Here is a 25,616-nt window from a genome sequence, read left to right as displayed (position 1 = left end):
CCTAAGCACCCAAAGGCCCCACTTCCTAACACCATCACTTTGGGCACTTTGGTAGATACTTGACTTTCTTCAATATGAAAAATCTTATGTCCATACAAATATAGCATTCTCATTGTTTACTCTTCCCTTTCGGTATCCGCTAGCTCAGTCTGTAACCTTAAAGCCTTTGCCTGTGTGAGGTTCCCCCTCCACTTAGGTGAGATATGGGGGGCAAGTCTGGGCAGAGCTCTCTTCCCCCCCAGCTGCAGTAGCAGTCCACTAGTACACTGAAGTAGGGCCACTTGCAGATGAAGGCTTTGTTTCCCAAGGGAGAATGGTTTGGGCAGATTTCACAGTGACTGCTGTTACTCTCCCCGAGCCAGAACCATGGTAGGAACTTTATCTGGATTCCCTCGATTCTCTCTGTGACAGCCTGGCGGAGTTCCTAGAGCAAAAGCCTGCAAAAAGGTGGGAACCTCCCTATCACTATGACCTGCAGATAAAATATAACATTAGTCCAAAATGGTAGACCAAGAGATGTGTCATATAGACTAGTTTCCATTTAGTAAATCTACTATAGCTGTTTCAATAAAGATAGATGCATGTTCAAACTGTGTTTGAGCTTTCTTTGCAAGCAGCTTCAGATCTAAAATACATTTGACAGTTGTCTCCTTTGCTTCTGGGCAGTCATGCTCTCCACAGTGTATTTCTCTACCCAGTTTATCATGAGGTCTTTTTCCTTCTGATGCATCATATTCTGCACAGGCAATTCTTTACCTCCTCGTGTACTTGATACAGCCATTCCTAGTAAGCAACCACCAAGGCCATGGCAGCATTATTCCTCTGGACAAAAAGATAATGACATTTCTGAACTAGTGCCTGCTATGACTTCTCTGAATCAGTCACATCCTGGATGTATTTGATGGGAGCCTGCTTCTCTTCTTCTAGTTGGGATTTTTTTTTTCTTATTATCTGTTTACAGTATGAGGTACCATATTTTCTAATTACATAGATGAGCAACCCTACTGTTGATATGGTAGAGAAGGTTTCTGGGGCAGTCTCATGTATTTCTTTGGATAAGAAATACAAGATAAGTCCTTTGACATGTTTCAGGATAAAAGAACTAAAACAATTCCTTAGGGATAAGCCTATGACAAATTTGTCCTGTATATTCAGAAAGAAATGGTTCAGGGTTAAGACATGACTGCCCTTTCTGAAAGGGCCAACCTTGTTACCTACATTTTAGCTGGTGCTAGAAATTCTGCATTCTTCAGAGGAGGCCACTGTAGCTATGGCAGGAAGTATGACCTGGGACAGCATGGTCATTCATTGATGATCCAAGTGATGGTGGCTTAGTGTTTCTGTGTCCCTGACAGGGTAGCTTGTCAGATGTAGCAGTATGATGGCCACTTGTGGGTCTCATTCAGTGACCTTTTGAAAATAAAAATCTAGGGGTGCCTGAGTGGCTCAGTCAGTTAAGCATCCAACTTCAGCTCAGGACATGATCTCACAGCTCATGAGTTCTAGCCCCACATTGGGCTCTGTGCTGACAGCTCAGAGCCTGGAGACTGCTTTGGATTCTGTGTCTCCCTGTCTCCCTCTCTGCCCCTTCCCCGCTCATGCATACACTCTCTCTCTCTCTCTCTCTCTCTCTCTCTCTCTCTCTCAAAAATACACATTTTTAAAAAATTATAAAAAAGAAAAAAATCTAAACTTTAACATCCCATTGTCCATTTTTCTGAAAAGCTTACTTTCTAGTAATATTTATCAGGCAGTAACTTTTATGGATATATAAATATGTTTTTGATTAATAGACAGTTGATGAAGTTTTTAAGTCTTCCATAATTGTGTAACAAGCATATTTGTTCACTAAACAAGTATCTATAGAGCCTCTACTATGTGCTAGGCATCATTCTAGGTATTAGAATAGAGCAATGGAGAAGATAGACAACACTTCTGCCCTCGCAAAGATTATATGCTACCTGGGGAGAATAGGAAGTAAACAAGGTAACAAAGAAGTAGGGAGGGAGAGGTAAAATGGGGGAATGAGGGAAGCAAGATGGAAAGGCTTCTCTGAGGAGGTGATATTTGAGCTGTAAGATGCTAAGGAGGCTTCTGCAAGGTCCAGTAGGGGCATGTTAAATGTGAGATACCTATTACACATCCAACTGAATGTATCAAATAGCTGAATATATAAGCCTGGATATGAAGATTGTAGTAAGGAACGTGAAAGTCAAAAACATGTCAATGTTATTAATGCTCTGGGAATGGATGAAATCAGCTTGGGAGATTGGATGGAGAAGAAATATAAGGGTCCAAGACCAAGTCCTAGAGTGTATAAATAATTACTGAGGATGAGAAGCTAATGAGGTAGAAAGAAAACCAGAAGAAATTTTTGTCAAAAAAGCTGAGAGAAAAACCATTTCTGGAAAGGGGTTGATGGTAGTTAACTGTACTAAATAGTGCTGAGTTCAATTAAAAGAGGACAGACTCTTTGATTTGGCAAGATGGAGCTCATTCATGACTATGAGTATAATCGGGGTCACATGGGATCAAAGAAGATTCTGTCATGGCTGGTGATTGTTTTTTCTGCCTTATTTTATTTTCTAAAGATGGGAGTTACATGTACATAGTTGCATAGCAATGGGAATGATCCAGTAGTGAGGGAGAAATTCATGATACCAGAGAGCAAAGGGTATAAATTATAGGAGTATATAAATGTTCCAGAATATGTGCCAGAACACAATGAAAGGGTGGCTTATAGTGGACAGAAGGCAGAGAGTTTGGGAATGGTGTTGACTGCCCTGTAGTCTTCTTAATTCTTGCTGTAATTCCTGGTCTTTCAAAGTAGTAGTGGTGGAGAAATATACACATGCACATATACACGTTCAGATTAGTCTTATTTTTTGCACATCACTTGTTGAATAATTTAAATCAGAAAGATGCCCTAATTTTTTATCCCTTCTTAGCCTGAGTGAACTATGCTATATGAAACCCCAATATAAGTGCCATCTCAAAGCAGACACCATCATTTCATGTAATCCTTTGTTTTATGTACAGGAAATGGAAAATATGGTAATATTAATGAAATACAGTGAACTCTTGAGGAATCCTTAATCAAGAGGTAAAATATATATTTAAATAATTTACTGTGGAAACCGAATTTTGGCTCAAGCAGCTTTCTATTAAATGTTTTTCTATTTTTTTCATCGAAAAGTAAACTTCAAAGAAGGCTATTTTAATTTGCAACGATGTGGAAGGAACTAGGGTGTATTATGCTAAGTGAAGTAAGTCAAAGAAAGACAAATACTGTATGATTTCACTCTTGTGGAATTTAAGAAACAAAATAGATGAACATATGGGAGGAGGAAAAAAAGGAGAAACAAACCATAAGAGACTCTTAAGAATAGAGAACAAACTGAGGGTTGGTGGAGGGAGGTGGGTAGGGGCTACATGGGTGATGGGTATTAGGAGGCCACTTGTTATTGATGACCACTGGGAGTCGTATGTAAGTGATGAATCACTGAATTCTACTCCTGAAGCCAATATTGCACTGTATGTTAACTAATTAGAATTTAAACAAAAATTTGAAAAGAAAAAGTAATAAAGACTCATTTTCCCTGCTCCATCCAAAAATGGGTTTTCTTTTGAACCTACAACATCAGCCATAGAGTTGTAATTCTAGGAAAATATTTACACCATAACTTAGGTGTGTGTGTGTGAACAGGGTTGGTGAGACTGAGGATTTCTCCAAAGGCTTATTGTCTGTGTTGAATTACTGTCTGTAAGTTGCAACTGCCATCTCAATGCTGCAGGGACATTTCAGTGGATGTGAAAATGGCTACTTTTCTGTTTTCCTCCCCACATAACCCTCAGCTGCTCCTTGTTACTCATTAAGAAAATTCTTATAAATGATTTTTATTTCTGACCATTCAGTTCAATATCTCAAGTGTCTGGAATAAAGATTATAAAGATAATTTTATGTTAGTGATTTAGAGAATGTGGACATTTCATCTTAAGGAATTTGTACTGAAACCGGTAGTTTGGAATGGAAGATCAGGACAAATCTCCCTTCCATATTAGAAATGTTCCACTTGCTTCTCTCATTTTTTTTTTTCTTGCATAAGACTCAGCAGTGAAGCAGCTTGTCAGAATCAGCTAATTCAGCACACTTTTCCTCAAGTGAAATTGGGGGGGGGGGGGTAGAAAAAGAAGCTTAAATTCAATATTTTTATATTTACACTACATAGATGACAACTACTGTAAAGTCTTTGCTTTTGTTCTTGTGACTCTTGTAACGGGTACCAGTTGCTACCACTCACCTTTTTAAGGTAGTTTTTTCTCTCACTTTTATTATAGCTCATTTTTATTAAAAAGAGAAATACAAGAAATCCTAATACCTTTACAGTAAACCATTAAGCTTCCGTCATCTTCCTCAGTCAGCCTCTCGGGGTGCAGTTCTTCTTTGAAGAGAACGGAGGTGTCTTTTCTCAGTGCATCACCACGGATGGTTAAGCTTTCTCCTCCTCAGAGAAGGGAGGGCTGCCTAATGATCATCAAATATTTTTAACTCTTTTTTGGACTTATTTGTTCATCACGTTTTTAAAAATCCCAGTGTAAGAATATTATTGTAGGCATTAAATGGAGTATAGAGTATCTTTAAATTTAAATAGGGTATTATTTACATATAAATCTCTACCCCATAATCCAAACGAAGGGACTGTATTGCTACATTTCCCATAATAATGAGGGGAAAATATTGATTGCTCTTCTAACTAGATGTTTTACTTTGGGGGAACTTAGTGACATGCAAATCATCTGTGAACAATACTGAATATATCTAAGAATATGTACAGCATTCATTCGTGTAGTACTTATGACCAACTTGTCCCCACCCTCTTGGCAGAATTGTTTCCCATGATGCTCCAGTGTTCTGTTACCATGATTAGCACACTGTTTAGTAGTTATATGTTGAAATTAAATTAATTAGTTATTTGTTGAAATTCATTAGTGTTTGGGTCATGGCATTTTTACTTATTTTTTGCAGCTTTGCTGAGGTATAATTCTTCCTAATGAAGTGACCCTTTTGTCATGATATAATGACCTTTTTTATCTTTTATTATAGATTTTGGCTTAATGTCTGATGTAGATATAACTACCCCTGCTCTCTTTCGTTTGCATTTGCATGGAATATCTTTTTTCCATCCCTTTACTGTTAGTTTCTATGTGTCCTTAAAGCCGAAATGAGCCTCTCCCAGGCAGCAGATGGTTGGGTCCTGGGTTTTTTTAATCCATTCAGCCACTGTATGGCTTTTAATTGGACAATTTAGTCTGTGTGCATTTAGGTTTTTGTTTGTTTGTTTTAGAGAGAGTGCAAGTGGGGGAGGGGCAGCGAGAAAGAGAGAAAGAATCTTAAGCAGGCTCTACGCTCAGCATAGAGCCTGACACAGGGCTCAGTCTCATAACCCTGAGATCATGACCTGAACTGAAATTAAGAGTCAGATGCTTAACTGAGCCACCCAGGCACTGCAGTCTGTGTTCATTTAAGGTAATTGATAAGGGGCACCCGGGTGGGTGGCTCAGTCACTTAAGCATCCAACTTCAGCTCAGGTCATGATCTCACAGTTCGTGAGTTGAAGCCCCACATCAGGCTCTGCACTGACAGTGTGGAGCCTGCTTGGGATTCTCTCTCTGCCCCTCCCCTGCTCATGCGCTCTCAAAATAAATAAACTTAAAAAAATAAATAAAGTAAATGATAGGTGTGGACTTACTCTTGCCATATTGTTTATTGTAGTTTTGTAGTTCCTTTATTCCTTTCTTCCTCTCTTGCTTTCTTCTTTTGTAATTTAATGATCCTCTGTAGTGGAATGCTTTGATTCCTTTCTCTATCTTTTTTTGTGTACTTACTATAGGTTTATGCTTTTTGGTTATAAGGCTGACGTAAAACATCTTATAGTTATAATCGTCTGTTTTAAGCTGATTAAGTTTGTATACAAACTTCTACATTTTTATACTCTCGCTCCCAGTTTATGTTGATGTCACAATTTACAATTCTTAATAGTGAGTATCCATTAACAAATTATCACTATAGTTATTTTTAATACTTTTGTCTTCTGACCTTTATACTGGAGTTATAAGTGATTCACCCACCACCATTACAATATTAGAGTATTCTGGATTAAACCACACACACACACACACACACACACACACACACACACACACATACACCCCTTTACCAGTAAATTTTATTGTTTTATAATTTGATATGTTTTCATGTTACTAATTAGTGTCCTTCACTTCAACTTGAAGAAGTCCCTTTAACACTTCTTGTAAGGCTGGGCTATTGGTAATGAACTCTTTCAGCTTTTGTTTGCAAAACTCTTTTATCTCTCCTTCCAATTCTGAAGGACACCTTTGCCAGGTAGAGGATTCTTGTTGGGCAGTTTTTTTCTTTCACGCTTTGAATATATCATCCCACTATCTCTGGCCTGCTAGATTTCTGGCTGAAAAACTGGCTGATTGTCTTATGGGAGTGCTCTTATATGTAACAAGTTGTTCTTCTCTTGATGCTTTTAAGATTCTCTCCTTGTCTTTTAACTTCTGACAATTTAATTATGTGTTTTGGTGTGTGTGTCCCTTTAGATTCATTTTGTTTGGTATTCTTTGGGCTTCCTGGATGTGTATGTCTGTTTATCTCCCCAGGTGAGGGAAGTTTTCAGCCAGTATTTCTTTCAATAAGCTTTCTGCTCCTTTCTTCTCGAACCCGTATAATGGAAATATTTGTACCTGTGATGGTGTACCATTAGTGCCTTAAGCGATTCTTTGCTCTGTCTTTATGTTGGCTGATCCTTTCTTCTGCCTGATGTAGTCTACTATTGAACCCCTCTATTGAATTGTTTCAGTTCAGTTATTGTATTCTTCAGCTGTATGATTTATGTTTGGGGTTGTTCTTTAAATATATTTTGTATCTCTTGGAGAAATTCTGTCTTTCCTCATGCATTGCTCTCCTGACCTCAGTAAGCATCTGTACAACCACTGTTTTGAACTGTCTATTAGGCAAGTCACTTATTTCATTAAGATTGCTTTCTGGAGATTCATCTTGTTCCTTTGTTGACGCTCTTGGTCTCTGCACATTAGATAAAGCAGCCACCTCTCCTAGTCTTAACAGAGTGGTCTTATGTAGGAGATGAACCTTGTCAGCTTGGCCCAGGTTCTTGGTTGTCTCTCAGACCTCTGTGATCATTCAGTCTGCTGCCTTTGTTCTTAGTTCCCAGTAGTTGAGCCTGTACCAAGACCTGTCAGTGTTCCAAAGGGGAGAATCTCAGTCAGCACCTGGATGCAAGCTGATTAAAAACTGTACCCTCAGGCAGCAGCTGGAAATGTAGGTAACTAAGCCCCTTGAGAGAAACTATGAGATGTGTCTTTGCCTGCTCCCTCTGCACTGAGCCCAGGTGTGTAGCCACAGGGGGAGAGGGATGCTTCTAAACCCATTTAAAAACTGCTTCTTTGTTACAGTCCTATAGGACCTGTGAATATAAGCTCCATTGGCTTTCAGAGCCGGGCAAACCAGGGTCCCATCCCTCAGGTGGTTGTCATAAATGTTGGGTAACCAGATTGTATCCACACTCCTTCCAGAGAGATGCTGGTGGTCTTGTTTTATCACTGGAGTGAGTTAGAGGGAGAGGACAGGGGAAGGCCCCATCAGACAACTTCAGTCTCTGGGGAAGACTATAGCCAACCCCTAAATGTGTGCTAAATTAGAAACTGGACCCTCAGGAATTAGCTTATAAAGTATGCCATCAAACTCTTTCAGGGAAATACTGGGAGATGGGCGTTTTTGCCTGCTCTCTCAGGGCTGAGCCCCACAGGGATGGCCGTAGGGAGTGCTCACACATCCATTAAGAACCATTTCTTGGTTTTGTGTATCTCATGGACACAGGCTCCACTGGCTTTCAGAGCCAGTTGTTTTAGGGGCCCTTCCTTTGGGTTGGTTGTTTTAAAAGTTGAAATACTAGATGTGCAGTCCAAACCCTTCATTCCTCAGAGAGAAGTTCGGAGTTGGGAGTTCCCTTCCTGTTGTATGGTGCAGTGCCAGGGATGGGGTTCAGTCAAGAATGTGTTTCAGCCTTTCCTACCCACTTTGATGTGGGTATTCTCTCATTCACCTGATATGGAAGTCGCTCAGCTAGTTTCTGGACTTCTTTTAGAGGGAAATGCTCCATCTGTGGCTATACACTGAGTGCATCCAAGGGAAGAGGGAAGTCCAGGACCTCCTAGGTCACCACCTTCCTCAGCAGTTTTACTTTTTAATTTTTCCCAGAAAGAACTAGAGAAGCAGAAGAGAATTAAGAGGAACCAACAGCTGGAAGCAGCAGCTAAAGAACATTATGAAAGAGTGTTGCTAAGAAAAAAAGGCATGGAGCCTTGGAAAAGATTGAGAATGCAAAGCAAGCAAAACATTCAGGTATAGTGTCACGAGCTTCCTCCCAAAATTACAAAATGAATAAATAGAATTTTCAAATAGAATAAACCCCCAATTAGGATTGTTTGTTTGGTGCTTAAAAGCCAGAAATATTATTCCAGACCTACTATTTGAGTATATGTATTTCTTTATTTGGGATAAGAGCTCACATTTGGTCATCAAAGATGGAGGAAGATTTCTGTAATTGGGTAAGTTGGAAACAAAGTGAGGTTTGTTTGTTTTGTTTTGTTTTTAGTTTTAGAGAGGGAGTGGGGGGGAGGGAGAGAGAGAGAGAGAGAGAATGAATGAATGAATGAATGCATGCATGCATGCATCCCAAGCAGGCTTCATGCTCAGCATAGAACCCAAAGCAGAGCTCGATCCCACAACCCTGGGATCGGACCTGAGCCAAAATCAAGAGTCAGGCACTCAACTGAGCCACCCAGCTGCCCCAAAATTAGTAAATGTTTTTTATTAAAGACTTTCAAAGTAAGATAAAGAGAGGCCTTTCTCAATTTTAGCCATGTTTTTAATAAAGAGAAAATGACTACCATAAGGAATATTAGTCAGGTTTCTACTTCAATAAAACTGCATAACAAACAGCCCTCAATAATCAGTGGCTTATTTCTTACTCACATGTCTGTGGCCCAGTTGTGGATTACATTCAGATCTCTCCAAAGCCTCTTTCTGGCTTCAGCAGTAATTTAGGCCATGCTTTTACCTGGTAGATGTCTGAGGTACCAAGACTAAACCCAAATATGTACACCAATACAAAGCCTCTGCTTGTATCACATCCACTAACATTTGATTGGCCAAAGTAAGTACCAGAGCCAAACTCAAGGTCATTATGGGAGAAAAAGGTTCCTACTTCATTGGGAGGCACTATGATATGACACACAAAAAGTATGGGTGTATAATCCTATTATAGGGACAATAATCTACTCTGCCACACAGAAATAGATAAAATCAAATAACATTAAACTTCAAATTTACCCACTACATAGGGCAGGACATTCTAAACTAAATGATCAGAAGCTCAAAATGGATAAAATGTTATTTTCAAAATGCTGTCTAATAATAAGCACAGTAATCTATACTAGTTATGACCACTCTTACACATTTGGCCAGGTTAATACTGAAAAGTAAAACTAGCATTTTTGATTATGAAAACCAAATATAATAAGAGTCCCACAAAATTGAGTAATGCTGTGGGTTATACCTCTGTGCACATGACTTAGGCTGTTTTTTTCCTCCCTACCTAATCTATTCATTCTTCATTCTCTTTGTTCTCTTCCTGTCTTTCACACTTTCTTTCTACCTTCCCAAGATGTCCTTCCCACTGTCTTTTCTCTGTCCCTGATTTTTTGCACTCAGCCTCCTTACCAGTGGTTCTGGAACTGTTGAGTATTCCAGACCTGCTGATGAAGTCAGTTTGTGGTGATCAGGCCTGAGGGCAAGAGGATCCATCTGTGCCCTAAGCCATTGCTTTTTGCTTTGGCTTTTTCTTGTAATGAGATAGGAGGGCTGACTCCCTGGTCTTCTGAATGAATGAATCTGGAAATGAAATTTGAAATTTGAATTGAAATTTGCTTCTTACAATATACTACCAAATGATAAGTTGGTTATATCTGATAGTTTGCTATCCAATTGAATTTCTAGTTTTGTTTTACCTGGCTTTTGTATATTTTGGGGAGATTTTCAATTATTAATACACAAAGAAAAAGTAGACAGAGAGTGGAAAGACTCACTCTTATATTTTTATAAGCTCTTCTTTTGTCCTAATTTTTTACTAAACTAAACCAAAAAAGGTATAACATCTTGGAGGCTCCTGGGTGGCTCAGTCAGTTAAGCGTCTGACTTCAGCCCAGGTCATGATCTCACAGTCTGTGGGTTTGAGCCCTGCATCAGGCTCTGTGCTGACAGCTCAGAGCCTGGAGCCCTGCTTCAGATTCTGTGTCTCCCTCTCTCTCTCTCTGTTCCTGCCCCGCTCATGCTCTGTCTCTCTCTCTCTCTCAAAAATAGACATTAAAATTTTTAAAAAATTTTAAACATAAGGTATAAGATTTTGAAATGAAATTGAATCTATGGGTGAATAACCAAATGAAAAAAAATTTTTTTTAAGTTTATTTATTGGGGCGCCTGGGTGGCTCAGTTGGTTAAGCATTTGACTCTTAGTTTCAGCTCAGGTCATGATCTCAGTTTCATGAGTTCAAGCCCCATGTCAGGCTCTGTGCTGCCAGTGTAGAGCCTGCTTGGGATTCTCTCTCGCTCCCTCTCTGCCCCTCCTCCACTTGCACTGTCTCTCTTTCTCAAAATTAATAAATAAACTTAAAAAAAAGTTTATTATTTTTGAGAGAGAGAGAGAGCACAAATAGGGGAAGGGCAGAGAGAGAGATAGGGAGACACAGAATCTGAAGCAGGCTCCAAGCTCTGAGCTGTCAGCACAAAGCCCCAAACTCATAAACTGTGAGATCATAACCTGAGTGGAAGTTGGATGCTTAACCAACTGAGCCACCTAGGTGCCCCCAAATTAATTTTTTTTAATTTATTAGAATATAAAAATAGGAGTTTGAGTCCAAAAGGACAATTATAGGCTTTAAAAATAGAAAATCCCTAAATAGATTATTAAAAATAATAGTGATAATAAATGAATAATATAAAAACAAGAGGACAAAACATAAGAGACTCTTAAATATGGAGAACAAACAGAGGGTTTCTGGAGGGGTTGTGGGAGGGGGGATGGGCTAAATGGATAAGGGGCATTAAGGAATCTACTCCTGAAATCACTGTTGCACTATATGCTAACTAACTTGGATATAAATTTAAAAATAAATAATTAAAAAATAAATAAAAATAGAAAAGCCCAATTAAAATAAAAATAGGAAAACAGTTCTGAAACCAGTATTTCCAAACTTTTCTGTTCGTAAAACCTGTTTTCTTTTTATCTGGAGAACTTCTAAAAATGAACATTCCCTGGTGCCCCCTCCAGGTATTCTCAGTAGGACTGAGTTGTGGGCTGGTATATGTGTCAGGGAATCTGCATTTTTTAAAAGTAGCCCAGGAAATTCTGAGTGGTCTGAGCACCACATTTTAGGAATCACCTCTGCAGCTTATGACAAGAGTATTAGCTTCCTATTGTTGGTACAAAAAATTACCACAACTTTAGTGGCTTAAAACAACCCATATTTATTATCTTAAAATCAGACTTGCGGGGCAAAGGCACGTTCCTTCTGGTGGTTCCAAGGGGGTATCTGTTTCCTTGCCTTTTTCACCTTCTAGCGGCCACCTGCATTCTACTGCCCCCTCCTCAAATCACTCTTCTCTCTTGCTTTCATGTCACATGTCCTGATACTGACCCCCCTCCTCCCCAGCCTCTCTCTGACAAGGATACTTAGAATTACATTTAGGGCTCTCCCACATAATCCAGGATAATCTCATTTAAGATCCTTCACTTAATCACATTTTAAGATTCTTCACTTAATCACATTTGCAAAATCCCTTTTACAATGTAAGGTAACATATTTCCAGGAATCAGGCCATGACTGTCCCTGAGGGGCCATTATTCAGTCTATCACAACAAGACAGTAGAATTTTAGAACATTAGCAGTCCTCTCCATCTCTTTCAATATGTAATAAGAGAACTGAGCCTTAGAGAGGAGAGCGGACGTGCTCTAAGTTACACAGCACATTGGTTACAAAGCTAAAGTGTGGCACCCGTTTCTGCCAGAAACCCTGTCCAGGTCTGGCACTGCTTTGAGCTGTGTAAGAATCAGAGTATTTGTGTAGACAACAACCACCAGCTGAAACTTAAAAAGTAAAATGAAGTAAAAGAAAAAGTTCTGGAGGACAGGAAAAGGAAGGGGTTGCTTCTTTACCCATCAGAGTTGGCTTCCAGAAGAGATAGAAAAAAGAAAGCCAGTTCAACAGTTCCTGGCTTGTTTGTAACATGTTTTCAGAAGGGTTATTTAGCTTTTCCCTTAAACTCATATATGCTATATGCTATTTATTCCAACATCCATTTTCAGAATTTCCATGGGATTTTCTGATAATCTTTTTCTTCTTGGTTCTCTGTTTTCCCAGAGAATAAAAATCAGGGAGAATAGGAGGCTCCCCTTGCCTTTCGGCTCCCAGGCCAGGATGAGTGAGGACAGGCAGTGGTCTCAAGGGCCACAATGGCCTCCTGGATGGTTATTTTGACCAAGAAATATGACTGTCAGGAGATTCGCTTGGATCATTTACAGTGCTGGATAGCTAGACAAGGCTTGGGAAAATTTCTAATTGTCTGGACAGGATTGAGAGAGAAGGATTTTTCCCTCCTGCCTCTTAAAAGAATGTTAACAGTTACCTTTTAAAACCCATAAACTCTGAGTTACATGTTTGTTTTGATAGAATGATGCTCTGAACCTTTTAAGTTGGTAAGACATTAAATTATTCATCATGTTATTTTCCTATCAAATGTTTTTGTGGTTTATTGATAATGTCTAAATTTCAATTCTGGTGACAGCTCATACTATAAAACTAATTGAAAGTATTGGCATTTCTTCAGTTAGATGGTGGTTAAGTACATACTAGAGAAGTTTATTATGGAGTTGCTGTCTAAGCTCCAGGAGAACAAACTGAGAATGTCAGCTACTCACTTCAAAACTCCGTGCAAGTGAAATATAGCTTTGGAGGTTCATTCCATTTCCCTAATAACCAGCCAGTCACTGTGGTCTTTAGGGAGTCATCGCTGAAAGACTATACATGATGTGAATCTAAAACCCCCATAAAAAAGGGTCAGTAGTCAAAGCTCTTAGGACATAGTCTGAATGTCCTTAGTATTCTTACCTCTACAACTACCTACATGTGTTTTATAGCATCGTTTGCTAAGGTGATTTGTGCTTTCTTAAATGATTAACCATATAAAGAATAATTTCCTTTTCTCATTTAAAAACTTCTCCAGGTGGCAGAAGAACATCACTCTTTGGCTCTACAGAGGAAATGCCTGTTGTCTTGGCTCCAGTATAGTCAGGAAAGCCTGGCTAGGAAGACAGCCTGGGCTGATCAATTTTATTGCCAGATACTGCTTAGGAGAGTTATCCGGAGCTGGCTACAGGTAAGGCCACAGGGAAGGAAGCTTTAAATACATGTCCCTGCTCAGTCCCATGTAAGAAAATCAGATGCAATCCAGATGTCCATAATCATTGTTTTTTCAAGAATATAGAATAGTCAATTCAGTTCCTTGCTTTGAAATGAATATGAAAATGTCAAATCAATTCTTAGTATAAAACATTTCACAGTTTCATAAGCTGTTTATAAAGTGTAATGTATCATTACATCAGCTTTTGTTTTTATACTCATTTCTTGTTTCTTGTCCCATAATTGCTCAAGTGATTTTACTAGAACCCTACCCCCATCCCAGGCTTATAATTGTTTCTACACCTCTGGTTCCATTATTGTTTAATACATTGCAGAGGATATTATCTTGGCTGCCTTGTTGTCTTTTTCTCCTTCTGCCTCCAGTGTCCTTTCTTCCTTTGTTTTGTGTTTGTTTCAATTCTCTTTTGTACTGCTTATTTGTTCCAATTCTTTATGATATTATTTGTCTCACTGTTATTCCTGTCCTCATCCCTAGTACATGACCGAACTGGAGGAAGACATACGAAAACTGTGTGTACATTTTCTTCAGAAGAAGATGTTCAGGGCCTGGTTTAACATGGTCAGGGAGGCCAAGACTGATTCCCAGAGCAAGCACAAGATTGCGGTGGAACATAGTGACAGGTGAGGTTCTGATTTCTGAGAAAATTCACTCAGACTTCACAGCTGCTCTGCAATATATTGTTTTATGTTTATTTATTTATTTTGAGAGAGAGAACATGAGCGGGGAAGGGGCAGAGAGAGACAGAATCCCCAGCAGGCTCCACATTGACAGCATGGAGCCCGACCGATGTGTGACTAGATCTCAGAAATGGTGAGATCATGCCCTGAGCGTAAATCAAGAGTCAGACACTCAGGAGCCACCCAGGAGCCCCCCCGCCCCCTTTTTTTTTTTTATTATTTTATAGAAAGAAAAACAGCAATCAAGACACGAGTTGGAGGCAGAGAGAGAGGGAGAGAGAATCTTAAGCACATTCCACACTCAGCATGGAGCCTGACACAGGGATCGATCTCACCACCCTAAGATCATGACCAGAGCTAAAATTAAGAGTCAGATACTTAACCGGCTAAGCCACCCAGGCACCCCTGCTCTGGAGTATATTCTATGCCCAGAATATGTCTGAAAGATGAGGTGGGGGCTAGGAGAGCTGGACACTCGAAGATACCAGAGAAGGGTGAGAGTCCTAGCTTGCCCACTGACTACAAGGACGAAGGCAAGGCAGTGAACTCCTAGAGCTCCAGGGTCCCGGTCTTAAAATGAGGAGGAGGAGGATGCCTGCCCTCTCCACCTCTCTACCTCACAGGGGCTTCCCAGAGGATAAAATGATAGGAAATCCATGAAACACACCTGAGCAAAATGTATCGTATACTTTATTAGTCATAAAGGTTTATCTTTTTTTTTTTTTAATTTTTTTTTTTTTTTTAACATTTTGTTTATTTTTGAGACAGAGAGAGACAGAGCATGAACAGGGGAGGGTCAGCGAGAGGGAGACACAGAATCTGAAACAGGCTCCAGGCTCTGAGCTGTCAGCACAGAGCCCAACGCGGGGCTCGAACTCACGGACCGTGAGATCATGACCTGAGCCGAAGTCGGCCACCCAACCGACTGAGCCACCCAGGCGCCCCAAGGTTTATCTTTTAAGTTCAATTATTTTAACATTTATTGTGAAATATAACACAAATATAGAAAAGTGTGCTTAATCATACAAATACAGCCTACTGAATTACTGTGAATTGGACACTCGTGTCATCATCACTCAGGTCAAGAAACAGGACATTGCTGGCCCCTACAAATCCCCACGGGCAACTTCCTAATTGCAAGCCCTGCCCTTCCCTCCTAAAGGTAAACTACTCTCCTGACTTTTAAATAATGAGCACATCCTGGGGCACCTGAGTGGCTCAGTCAGTTGAGCATCCGACTTCAGCCCCAGTCATGATCTTACCATCCATGAGTCTGAGCCCCACGTCGGGCTCTGTGCTGACAGCTGGGAGCCTGGAGCCTGCTTCGGATTCTGTGTCTCCCTCTCTCTCTCTGCCCCTCCCCTGCTCGCGCTCCATCTTTCTTTCTCTCAAAAATAAACATTGAAAAAAAATTTAATAAAAAAAAAAAAAAAAAAAAACAAGCACTGCCTTGTGTTTCTTTTCCCTTTAACCTAAGGATGAAGCCTTCAAGGCTATAATTTCATGTTGCCTGGTTTGGAACTTTATATAAGTGAAATCACATTGCCATATTTTTATAATACAGTGATGTTTCATTTAGTCCAGTGTCCTTGCAGAATAAGCTATTCTATGTAAGTTTTTTCTTGGTTTTCTACTTTCAGGCATTTTGGATAGAAATGTTCTAAATTTCATTACATACTTCCCTTTGAGAGTAAATAAATGACCTATGTTTTGGTGATCGGTTGTCATTGCTTATGAGCATAATGTGGTGGGCATATATCTCCAAGCTCTGAGGTGGCAAGATTGTTGTGTAGGTAGAAAAGTGACCCTTTCCTCATTACACCCAGATTCATTTTTGGTTTCTTTGTTTTCATTTGTGTGTATGTGCCTATGTGAGTGTATGGTTTTTATAAAAGTGTTCCTATCTTGTTGCTGCTCGGGTGCCCACCACCAACAAAGCCTGCTCACCCTTGTTTAATTTACAGGTTACTGAAATCTGTGGGCTGGGAAAACCTCAGTAAGTTGATTCTAATTTTGTCTAAAATAAAATAAGCAATGAGGGGCGCCTGGGTGGCTCAGTCGGTTAAACGTCCGACTTCAGCTCATGTCATGATCTCGTGGTTCATGAGTTTGAGCCCCAAGTCAGGCTCTGTGCTGTCAGCATTTGAACATTTAATTTTTTTTTAACCTCTATTTTTGAGAGAAAGGGAGAGACAGAGTGTGAACAGGGGAGGAGCAGAGAGTTAGGGAGACAGAATCCGAAGCAGGCTCCAGGCTCTGAGCCATCAGCACAGAGCCCAGCGCGGGGCTCGAACTCACAAGCTGCGAGATCATGACCTGAGTTGAAGTCAGATGCTTAACCGACTGAGCCACCCAGGTCCCCAGCACAGAGCCTGCTTTGGATTCTTCCTCTCTCTTTGGAGTCTTCCTCTCTCTCTGTTCCTCCCCTGCTCGCATTCTCTCTCTCTCTCTCTCTCAAAAATAAAGACTAGTAGATAAATAAACTAATTAAAATAAAATTAAAATAAAATAAAATAAAATAAAAGTAAGCAATGAGAAAGGGTACTCAGAGGATTTGCCTTCGAATAAACACTTCAGTTTGAAGGCTGAAGTTTCCTCATGTGACCCTGGACAAATAACCTTTTGAAGCCTCCTCATTCCCTGTTTGTAAAATGAGAATAACAACAGAACCAATCTTAGGGAGTTGTTGAGAAGACTAAACAGGCTAACACAGTACCTCACTTAGTGCATGCTTAGCCCCAAATAATAGCTATGTTTTGTTTACTGTCATTATTAATGTGTTGTTATTAAACATGTTGTTTGTCCACTTTTCTTTCTGTTTCTCGGCTGCCATGTACAGACTGAGAGACTTATTGGGGCGGCCGCACAGGACAGCTAAGAGAGGGCTTTTGCACACACCAGAGGGTGGGGTGCAGTGTCAGTGTTTCCCTTTTCAGGCAAGGAGACTGAAGCTACAAGCAGGTAGGTAAACTGCCCAAGGCACACAAATAACAAATGGTGGAGCCTGGCCTCTGATTCAGGCTTTCTGACTCCAAACCATTCTCTTCTTGCTATATCCATCTCCTTCCCCAGTTTTCTAATTCAATCTAATTCAATGTAAACTATAAAATATAGTAGTAAAATAGTGGTCCTATTCACTGAATATTCAGTTATGAAATCAATGTGGGAATCCACACATTCAACAAGAAATAAATTCTCGACCAGTGTCTATTTGATATAAAAGCGTCGCAGAAAATTCATGGCTTCGCTCTTTGCTCCATTCCCCGGGCACCAGCCCCATTGGCCTCCTGGTGTTCCTCAGACAAACCTCACGTCTGCTTCACAGTTTTCACATGACCTGGATCAATGCACCTCCCTGACCACCCCATCTCCTGTCTATCCACTGACATGCCCTGTTTTCTTCATAGCACTTGAGACTCTCTGAAATTACATAATTTATTGTTTACACATTTATTGTCTGTCCCTTCCAGCAGTGGAAGGGCCACATCTGGCTCACTACTGTGTTTTCAGTGTGTGACAATGCCCAGTACACGGGTGCACAGTAGATACTTGGTACATAAATGAACGGATTTTCTTACAGGAATGACACTGTAATTTAGTCACGGGTCTTTTAAAAGGACCTTTAACAAGTTGATATTCAAAGTTCTTATTCAATGTTATATGAATGAAAGAATATTGTCTAGAAAAGCTGTGGGTGAAAGAGAAGGAAAGAGAGACATTTGTAAGTGTGAGGCCTCACCTTAAAGTTGCAGTAATTCTGTCAGATGATCCTAATAAGAGCATGAGGTGTAATCTTATATATCTGTATCAATTCTCAATATATTACTTTATAATTACATATAGATTTCTAATTTTATAAATCTGGAATTTTATACTTGGTGGGGATGAGATGTCAGCCAGACCTAAGTGTCTCATTATCACTACTTCCTGTGTAGTTCTGCAGTTAGAGCTCAGCTGTATGCCTGTCCAGTGCCTCTCAGATGAACCAGTATATATTTATATTTTTATACTATAGATACTATTCTATTTGTTTTACATATGTGATGGCATTGGATAAGTGACATCTCCATGATTAAGCAATTATTGTTATCCTCATTGTTTTATTTTCTTTTAATTCCAGTATAATTAACATATAGTGTTAGTTTCAGATGTACAATATAGTGATTCAACAATTCTATACATTACTCAGGGCTCATAACAATAAGTGCACCCTTAATCCCCTTCACCTGTATTATCCATTCCCATACCCCTCTCCCCTCTGGTAACCACCAGTTCTTTATATTTAAGAGCCTGCAGGAGGGAGCTGTTTGTCTCCTTTTTTCTTTGTTTTGTTTTCCACATGTAAGTGAAATCGTGGTATTTGTCTTTCTCTGACTTATTTCACTTAGCATTATACCCTCTAGATCCATCCATGTTGTTGCAAATGGCAAGATTTCATTCTTTTTTATGGCCTTCATAAATATTTCATCATATATATACCACATCCTCTCTATTCATCTACTGATGGACACTTGTGTTGCTTCCATAATGTGGCTATTGTTTTTTTGTTTTTAAATTTTTTTATGTTTCTTTATTTTTGAGACAGAAACAGAGCATGAATGGGGGAGGGGCAGAGAGAGAGGGAGACACAGAATCTGAAGCAGTTCCAGGCTCTGAGCTGTCAGCACAGAGCCCAACACGGGGCTTGAACCCACGAACCGTGAGATGATGACCAGAGCCAAAGTCGGACACTTAACCAACTGAGCCACCCAGGTGCCCCCATACTGTGGCTATTGTAAATAATGCTGCAATAAACATAGGGGTGCATATAATTTCAAATTAGTGTTTTCACACTTTTGGTAAATACCCAGTAGTGGAATTACTAGATCATAAGGTAGTTCCGTTTTCAATTGTGGTAAGAACCTCCATACTGTTTTTCAGTGGTTACACTAGTTTGCATTCCCAACAGTGCACAAGGGTTCCTTTTTTCTCTACATCCTCGCCCATATTTGTTGTTTCTTGGGTTTTCAATTTTAGCCATTCTGACAGGTGTGAGGTGATATTTCATTGTGGTTTGGATTGCATTTCCCTGATAATGAGTGATGCTGAGCATCTTTTAATGTGCCAGTTTGCCATCTGTATGTCTTCTTTGGAGAAATGTGTCTTTCATGTCTTCTGTCCATTTTTAAATTGGAGTGTGTGTGTGTGTGTGTGTGTGTGTGTGTGTGTGTGTGTAATTGTATAAGTTCTTTATATATTTTGGGTACTAACCCCTTATTTGATATATCATTTACAAATATCTTCTCCATTCAATAAGTTTTCTTTTTGTTTTGTTGATTGTTTTCTTTGCAGAAGCTTTTTATTTTGGTGTAGTCCCAATAGTTTCTTTTTGCTTTTGTTTCCCTTGCCTTAGGAGACATATCTAGAAAAATGTTGCTATGGCTGATATCCAAGAAATTACTGCCTGTGCTCTCTTCTAGGATTTTCATGGTTTCAGGACTCACATTTAGGTCTTTAATCCATGTTGAATTTTTGTGTATGGTGTAAGAAAGTGGTCCAGTTTCTTTCTTTTGCATAAACTGTCCAGTTTACCCAGTTTATTGAAGAGACTTTTTGCCATTGTATATTCTTGCCTCCTTTGTTGAAGATTAACTGCCCATATAATCATGGGTTTACTTCTGAGTTCTCTATTTTGTTCCATTGATCTGTGTGTCTATTTTTGTGCCAGTTCCATTCTGTTTTGATTACCACAGCTTTGTAGTATATTTTGAAATCTGGGATTGTGATACCTTCAGTTTTGTTCTTCTTTTTCAAGACTGCTTTGGCTATTCAGTCTTTTGTGGTTCTATACAAATTTTTGGATTATCTGTTCCAGTTTTGTGAAAAATGCTGTTGGTATTTTGATAGGGATTGCATTAAATCTGTTTTGTTCTCCCAATTCAAAAGCATGGAATATCTTTCCATTTGTTTGTGTAATCTTCAATTTCTTTCATGCATGTTTAGTTTTCAGAGTACAGGTCTTTCACTTCCTTAGTTTATTCCTAGGTATTTTATTATTTTTGGTGCACTTGTAAATGGGATTGTTTTCTTAATTTCTTTCTGCTACTTCATTGTCAGTGTATAGAGATGCCATGGATTTCTGTATATTGAATTTGTATCCTGTGACCTTAATAAATTCATTTATCAGTTCTAGTTTTTTGGTTGGGTCTTGAGGGTTTTCTATAGATAGTATCAATCATCTTCAAATAGTGAAAGTTTTACTTCTTCCTTACCAATTTTGATGTTTTTTATTTCTTTTTCTTATCTGATTGCTGTGACTGATTGCTTTTTCTTGACTGATTGTTGTGTTCAATATTATGTTGAACAAAAATGGTGAGAATGGACATCCTTCTCTTATTTCCTGATCTTAAGGGAAAAGCTCTCAGTGTTTCACCATTGAGTATGTTATTTGTGGGTTTTCCACATACGGCCTTTATTACGTTGAAGTATGTTCCCTCTAAACCTACTTTGTTGAGGGTTTTTATCATGAATGAATGTCCTGCTTTGTCAAGTGCTTTCTCTGCATCTACCAAAATGATCATATGGTTTTTATCCTTTCTCTTAGTGATATGATGTATCACACTGATTTGCACATATTGAACCACCCTTGCATCACTGGAATAAATACCACTTGATTGTGGTGAATGTTTTTTTTTAATGTATTGTTGGATTCAGTTTGCTAGTATTTTGAGGATTTTTGTATTTATGTTCATCAGAGATTGGCCTTTAGTTCTCTTTTTTTGTATTGTATTTATCTTGTTTTGGTATGTGTTTAATACTGGCCTCATAAAATGAATTTGGAAGCTTTCTTTCCTCTACTATTTTTTGGAATAGTTTGAGAAGAATAGGTTATCAACTCTTTAAATGTTTGGTCGAACTCACCTGTGAGTTTGTCTGGTCCTGGACATTTGTTTGTTGGGAATTTTTTACTGATACAATTTCATTGCTGGTAACTGGTCTGTTCAAATTTTCTATGTTTCTAGGAATTTACACATTTCTTCTAGGTTGTGCAATTTGGTGGCATATGGTTTTTCATAGTATTATAATCCTTTGTATTTCTGTGCTATTGGTTGTTATTTCTCCTCTTTCATTTCTGATTTTGAGTCCTTTTTTTTTTTTTTTTTTTTTTTTTTTTTTTTAATGAGCCTGGGTAAAGGTTTATCAATTTTGTTGATCTTTTCAAAGAATGATCTCCTGGTTTCACTGATGTATTCTGTTGTGTTGTTTCTTGTGTTTTTGTTTTGTGTTTTAGTTTCTATGTCATTTATTTCTGCTCTAGCCTTTCTTATTTCCTTCTGGTTTGGGCTTTGTTTGTTCTTCTTGTTGTAGCTCCCTTATGTGTAAGGTTACGTTGTTTATTTGAGATTTTTCTTGCTTTTTGAAGTACGTCTGTGCTGTATAAACTTCCCTCTCAGAACAGCTCTGGCTACATCCCAAACATTTTGAACCATTCTATTTTCATTTTCATTTGCCTCCATGTATTTTTTGACTTCCTGTTTGATTTCTTCATTGACTCTTTCATTGTTTAGTAGCATGTTATTTAACCTCCATGTATTTGTGGTCTTTCCAGATTTTTTCATGTGGTGGATTTCTAATTTCATGGCATCGTGGTCAGAAAAGATGCATGGTATGACTTTGATCGTTTTGAATTTGTTGAGACTTGGTTTGTGGCCTAACATCTGATCTGCTCTGGAGAATGTTCCATGTACACTTGAAAAGAATATGTATTCTGCTGTTTTAGGATGGAATGTTCTGAATATATCTGTTAGATCCATCTGGTCCAATATGTCATTCCAAGCTATTGTTTCTTTGATTTTCTGTTTGGATGATCTATCCATTGATAAAAGTGGGGGGTGTTAAGGTTCCCTACTATTATTGTATTACTATTGATTACTTCCTTTATGTTTGTTATTAGCTGCTTTATGTATTTAGGTGTTCTCTTGTTGGGTGCATAATTAATTGTTATATCTTCTTGCTGGATTGTTCCCTTTATGATTAGGTAGTACACTTCTTTGTCTCTGCCATAACACATGGTAATTAAAATGGCAAAGAGTAGTGATAAAGAGAGTTTTAAAATCAGCAAAAGTTACATTCAAGGAAAACCCCATAAGGCTATCAGCTGATCTTTTAGCAGAAGTATTGCAGACCAGAAGGGAGTGGTATGATACATTCAAAGTGGTAAAAGGAAAAAAATCTACAACTACCAATATTCTATCCAATAAGGCCATCATTCAGAATGGGAGAGATAGAGTTTCCCAGACCAAAACAAAAATTAAAGAAATTCATCACCACTAAACCAGCCCTACAAGAACTGTTAAAGGGAACTCTTTGAGTGGAAAGGAAAGACCATAAGCAGGAGTAAGAAAAGCAGGAAGCACAAAAGCAGTAAAATTAAGCATATCTATAAAAATCAGTCAAGACAGGCACCTGGATGGCTCAGTGAAGCATCCAACTTCGGCTGAGGTCATGATCTCATGGTTCGTGAGTTCAAGCCTCGCAGCAGGCGTTCTGCTGTCAGCACAGAGCCTACTTCAGATCCTGTCTCCCTCTCTCTCTGCCCCTCTCCCGCTCATGCTCTTTCTCAAAAATAATCATTTTTTAAAAATTGGTCAAGAGATTCACAAAATTAAAAAATGTGAAGTATCACACAATATACCTAAACCAAGGTGGGGTAGATAAAAATTTAGTACTTTTATTTATTTTTTTTTTACTTGTATTCTTTTTAATGTTTATTTTTGAGAGAGAGAGAGAGACAGAGTACGAATGGGAGAGGGGTACAGAGAGAGTGAGACACAGAATCAGAAGCAGGCTCCAGGCTCTGAGCCCTCAGCACAGAGCTTGATGTGGGGCTTGAACTCAGGACCCATGAGATGATCTGAGCTGAAGTTGGATGCTTAACCGACCAAGCCACCCAGGTTCCCCTTATTTTTATTTTTTAAATTTAATGCTTTTAGAATGGGTTCTAAACTTAAGTGACCATCAATTTAATACAGACTGCTATATGCAGAAGATGTTATATATAAACCTAACAGTAACCACAAATCGATACCTGGTAATAGATATGCAAAAAATAAAGAGAAATGAATCCAAGTATGTCACTAAAGAAAGCCAGTACACCATGAGAGGAGAGCAAGAGAAGAAAGGAGCAGAGAAGAACTGCAAAAATAACCATGAAACAAGTAACAAAATGGCAATAAGTACATACTTATCAATAATTACTTTTAATGTAATGGACTAAATGCTCTAATCAAAAGACATAGGATAGAATGGATAAAAAAGCAAGACCTATCTATATGCTGCCTTTAAGAGACTCATTTCAGACCTAAAGATACTTGCAGATTGAAAATGAGGGGGTGGAGAAACATTTATCATGCAAATGGAAGTGAAAAGAAAGCCAGGGTAGCAATACTTACAGCAGACAAAATATAGTTTATTTTTTGTTGTTTATTTATTTTGAGAGAGAAAGAGAGCACAAACTGGGGAGGGGTAGAGAGAGAAGGAGAGAGAGAGTCCTAAGCAGGCTATGTGCTGTCAGCACAGAGCCCAGCATGGGACTCAAACTCATGAACCGTGAGATCATGACCTGAGCTGAAATCAAGAGTCAGATGCTTAGCTGACTGAGCCACCCAAGCGCCCAAAATAAACTTTAAAACAAAGACTGTAACAAGTGACAGAGAAGTACTTACATTTCTGATATTGCCTCAGTACTATAGCTCTGAAGCATTTTGGAATGATAGGCCCCTTCATAGGAATAACAGTCACAGACCTACTACACCCCCAGAAATGGGCATATGCACATCTCATACAGTGTTACACAAAATGTCAAAGAATCTGTGGACCTCATGTTAAGAATTCTTATATTGGTGACTCACAACACATTTGTTAACACAATACATGCACATGTCATCTATCAAGACATACTTGCCAAGCATAAAAATGCCTAATAACATGGTGTCTGGCTCCCATAATTCAGCAGAAAATGAAGAGTAGATAGATACATGCTTACATACAGACCATAAATAAGTGCCAAACCAATGATTGTTACCATGTGCTGTAAGAGGAGTTCAGAGGAAAGAAAGATAAATGCAGGCAAAGATAGTCTAGGAAGATTTTTCTCGAGGGGCAGACCATTTCCATTAGGGCAGAACAGTAGGAGATAAAATGTACAAGTCAGAAAGGGGGGAGGGGAGCCAGGAGAAAGATGTGAACAGAGGTAAGAGTCGGAAGACAGGGTCGAGGCCTGGGTGGCCAGACAGCTGAGGACAGTAGATGGAGGACTGGATAGGAGAAGGAAGAAAGCAAATGTAGTTGCACTCCTTGAAGCCTTTTTGTGCTTAACTTCCACCAACAAAAATCACCAATATCAGAAAGAGCAAATAACCATCAGCCACGGAACTAATGGGGACTGTGATGCCTTCTAGGGTTTTGTGAGAGAGTCAAGAAGCCAGAATAAATCCCATCTATACCTCTAGTTGTGAAAATATAAACTTAGCTACTCTGCATTTTTGTTTCCACAACATAACTCTATTTGTAATTCCTTCTACACACCATGCTGTTCTTGCCTCTTTGTCTTTACTCAAGACATGCCGTCTTCTAGAAAAGCCTTTTGTCTGACAAAAACTCCGTTCATTCTCTTTCAAAAATTTCAGATGCTTCTCACCACAAGACTGGTGGGTACCCTGTGCCTATCTGTACCATGGTAGCTCCTCACTGCACTGATCTGTTCACCAGGTTAACTCCCTGTGTGGGCAGAGACCATCTGGCTTACCTTCTCATTCCCAGTGTGCAGGTAGTTGTGTTATCCTAAAAGGCCACTGCAGGTCTCCCTAGATGCAACATGTGACCCTCCAAAACTGTGATTCCAGAAATTGGCATCAGGGTAATCTTTTCTCAACTGAAATTCAAGGCTGTTTTTGTTACTGGAGGTGATGTTACCAGTGGCCTTTTTAAACTATATACAGACACACCTCAGAGATCCTGTGGGTTCCATTCTAGGCCACTGCAATAAAGCAAATATCACAATGAGTCAAATGAATTTTTTAGTTTCCCAGTACTTCTAAAAGTTATGTTTACACTGTATTAAATATGCAATAGAATTCTATGTCTTCAAAAAAAAATGTACGTACCTTATTTAAAAACACTTTATTGCTAAAAAAGGCTGACCATCATCTGAGCTTTTAGGGAGTCATAATCTTTTCGCTGGTAGAGGAACTGCCTCAATGTTAATGATTGCTGACTGATCAGGGTGGTGGTTGATGAAGGCCGGGGTGGCTGTAGCAATTTCTTAAGACAACAGTGAAGTTTGCTGCATCAACTGACTCTTCCCCTCCCAAACAAT

The 25,616-nt window shown here is 39.1% G+C and overlaps 1 protein-coding gene and 1 long non-coding RNA gene across 5 annotated transcripts in view; one reads left to right on the top strand and one right to left on the bottom strand.

The window, feature by feature from the left end:
- Window positions 1–25,616, top strand: part of CCDC191 (coiled-coil domain containing 191) — an 89,951-nt gene that overhangs the window by 60,075 nt on the left and 4,260 nt on the right. For 3 of the 4 annotated variants that reach the window (XM_042903716.1, XM_042903715.1, XM_042903717.1), the window contains 3 exons: window positions 8,303–8,446; window positions 13,386–13,538; window positions 14,058–14,203. In XM_042903716.1, coding sequence (XP_042759650.1) covers window positions 8,303–8,446; window positions 13,386–13,538; window positions 14,058–14,203 — 443 coding nt within the window. Of the gene's footprint in view, window positions 1–3,039; window positions 3,104–8,302; window positions 8,447–13,385; window positions 13,539–14,057; window positions 14,204–25,616 lie in introns of those variants that run through there. The other variant, XM_042903718.1, reaches the window with a different exon arrangement.
- Window positions 7,095–25,268, bottom strand: LOC122198868. Its single transcript, XR_006193195.1, has 3 exons — window positions 25,047–25,268; window positions 9,827–9,997; window positions 7,095–7,277 (listed from the first exon to the last, which is right to left on the bottom strand). It is a non-coding gene; the product is annotated as an uncharacterized LOC122198868 (long non-coding RNA).

The sequence above is a fragment of the Panthera leo genome, chromosome C2 (assembly GCF_018350215.1).
Source record: "Panthera leo isolate Ple1 chromosome C2, P.leo_Ple1_pat1.1, whole genome shotgun sequence".
Taxonomy (NCBI): domain Eukaryota; kingdom Metazoa; phylum Chordata; class Mammalia; order Carnivora; family Felidae; genus Panthera; species Panthera leo.
Note: the sequence above shows the minus strand (reverse complement) of the source record. Positions and strands in the feature narration are given on the sequence as shown.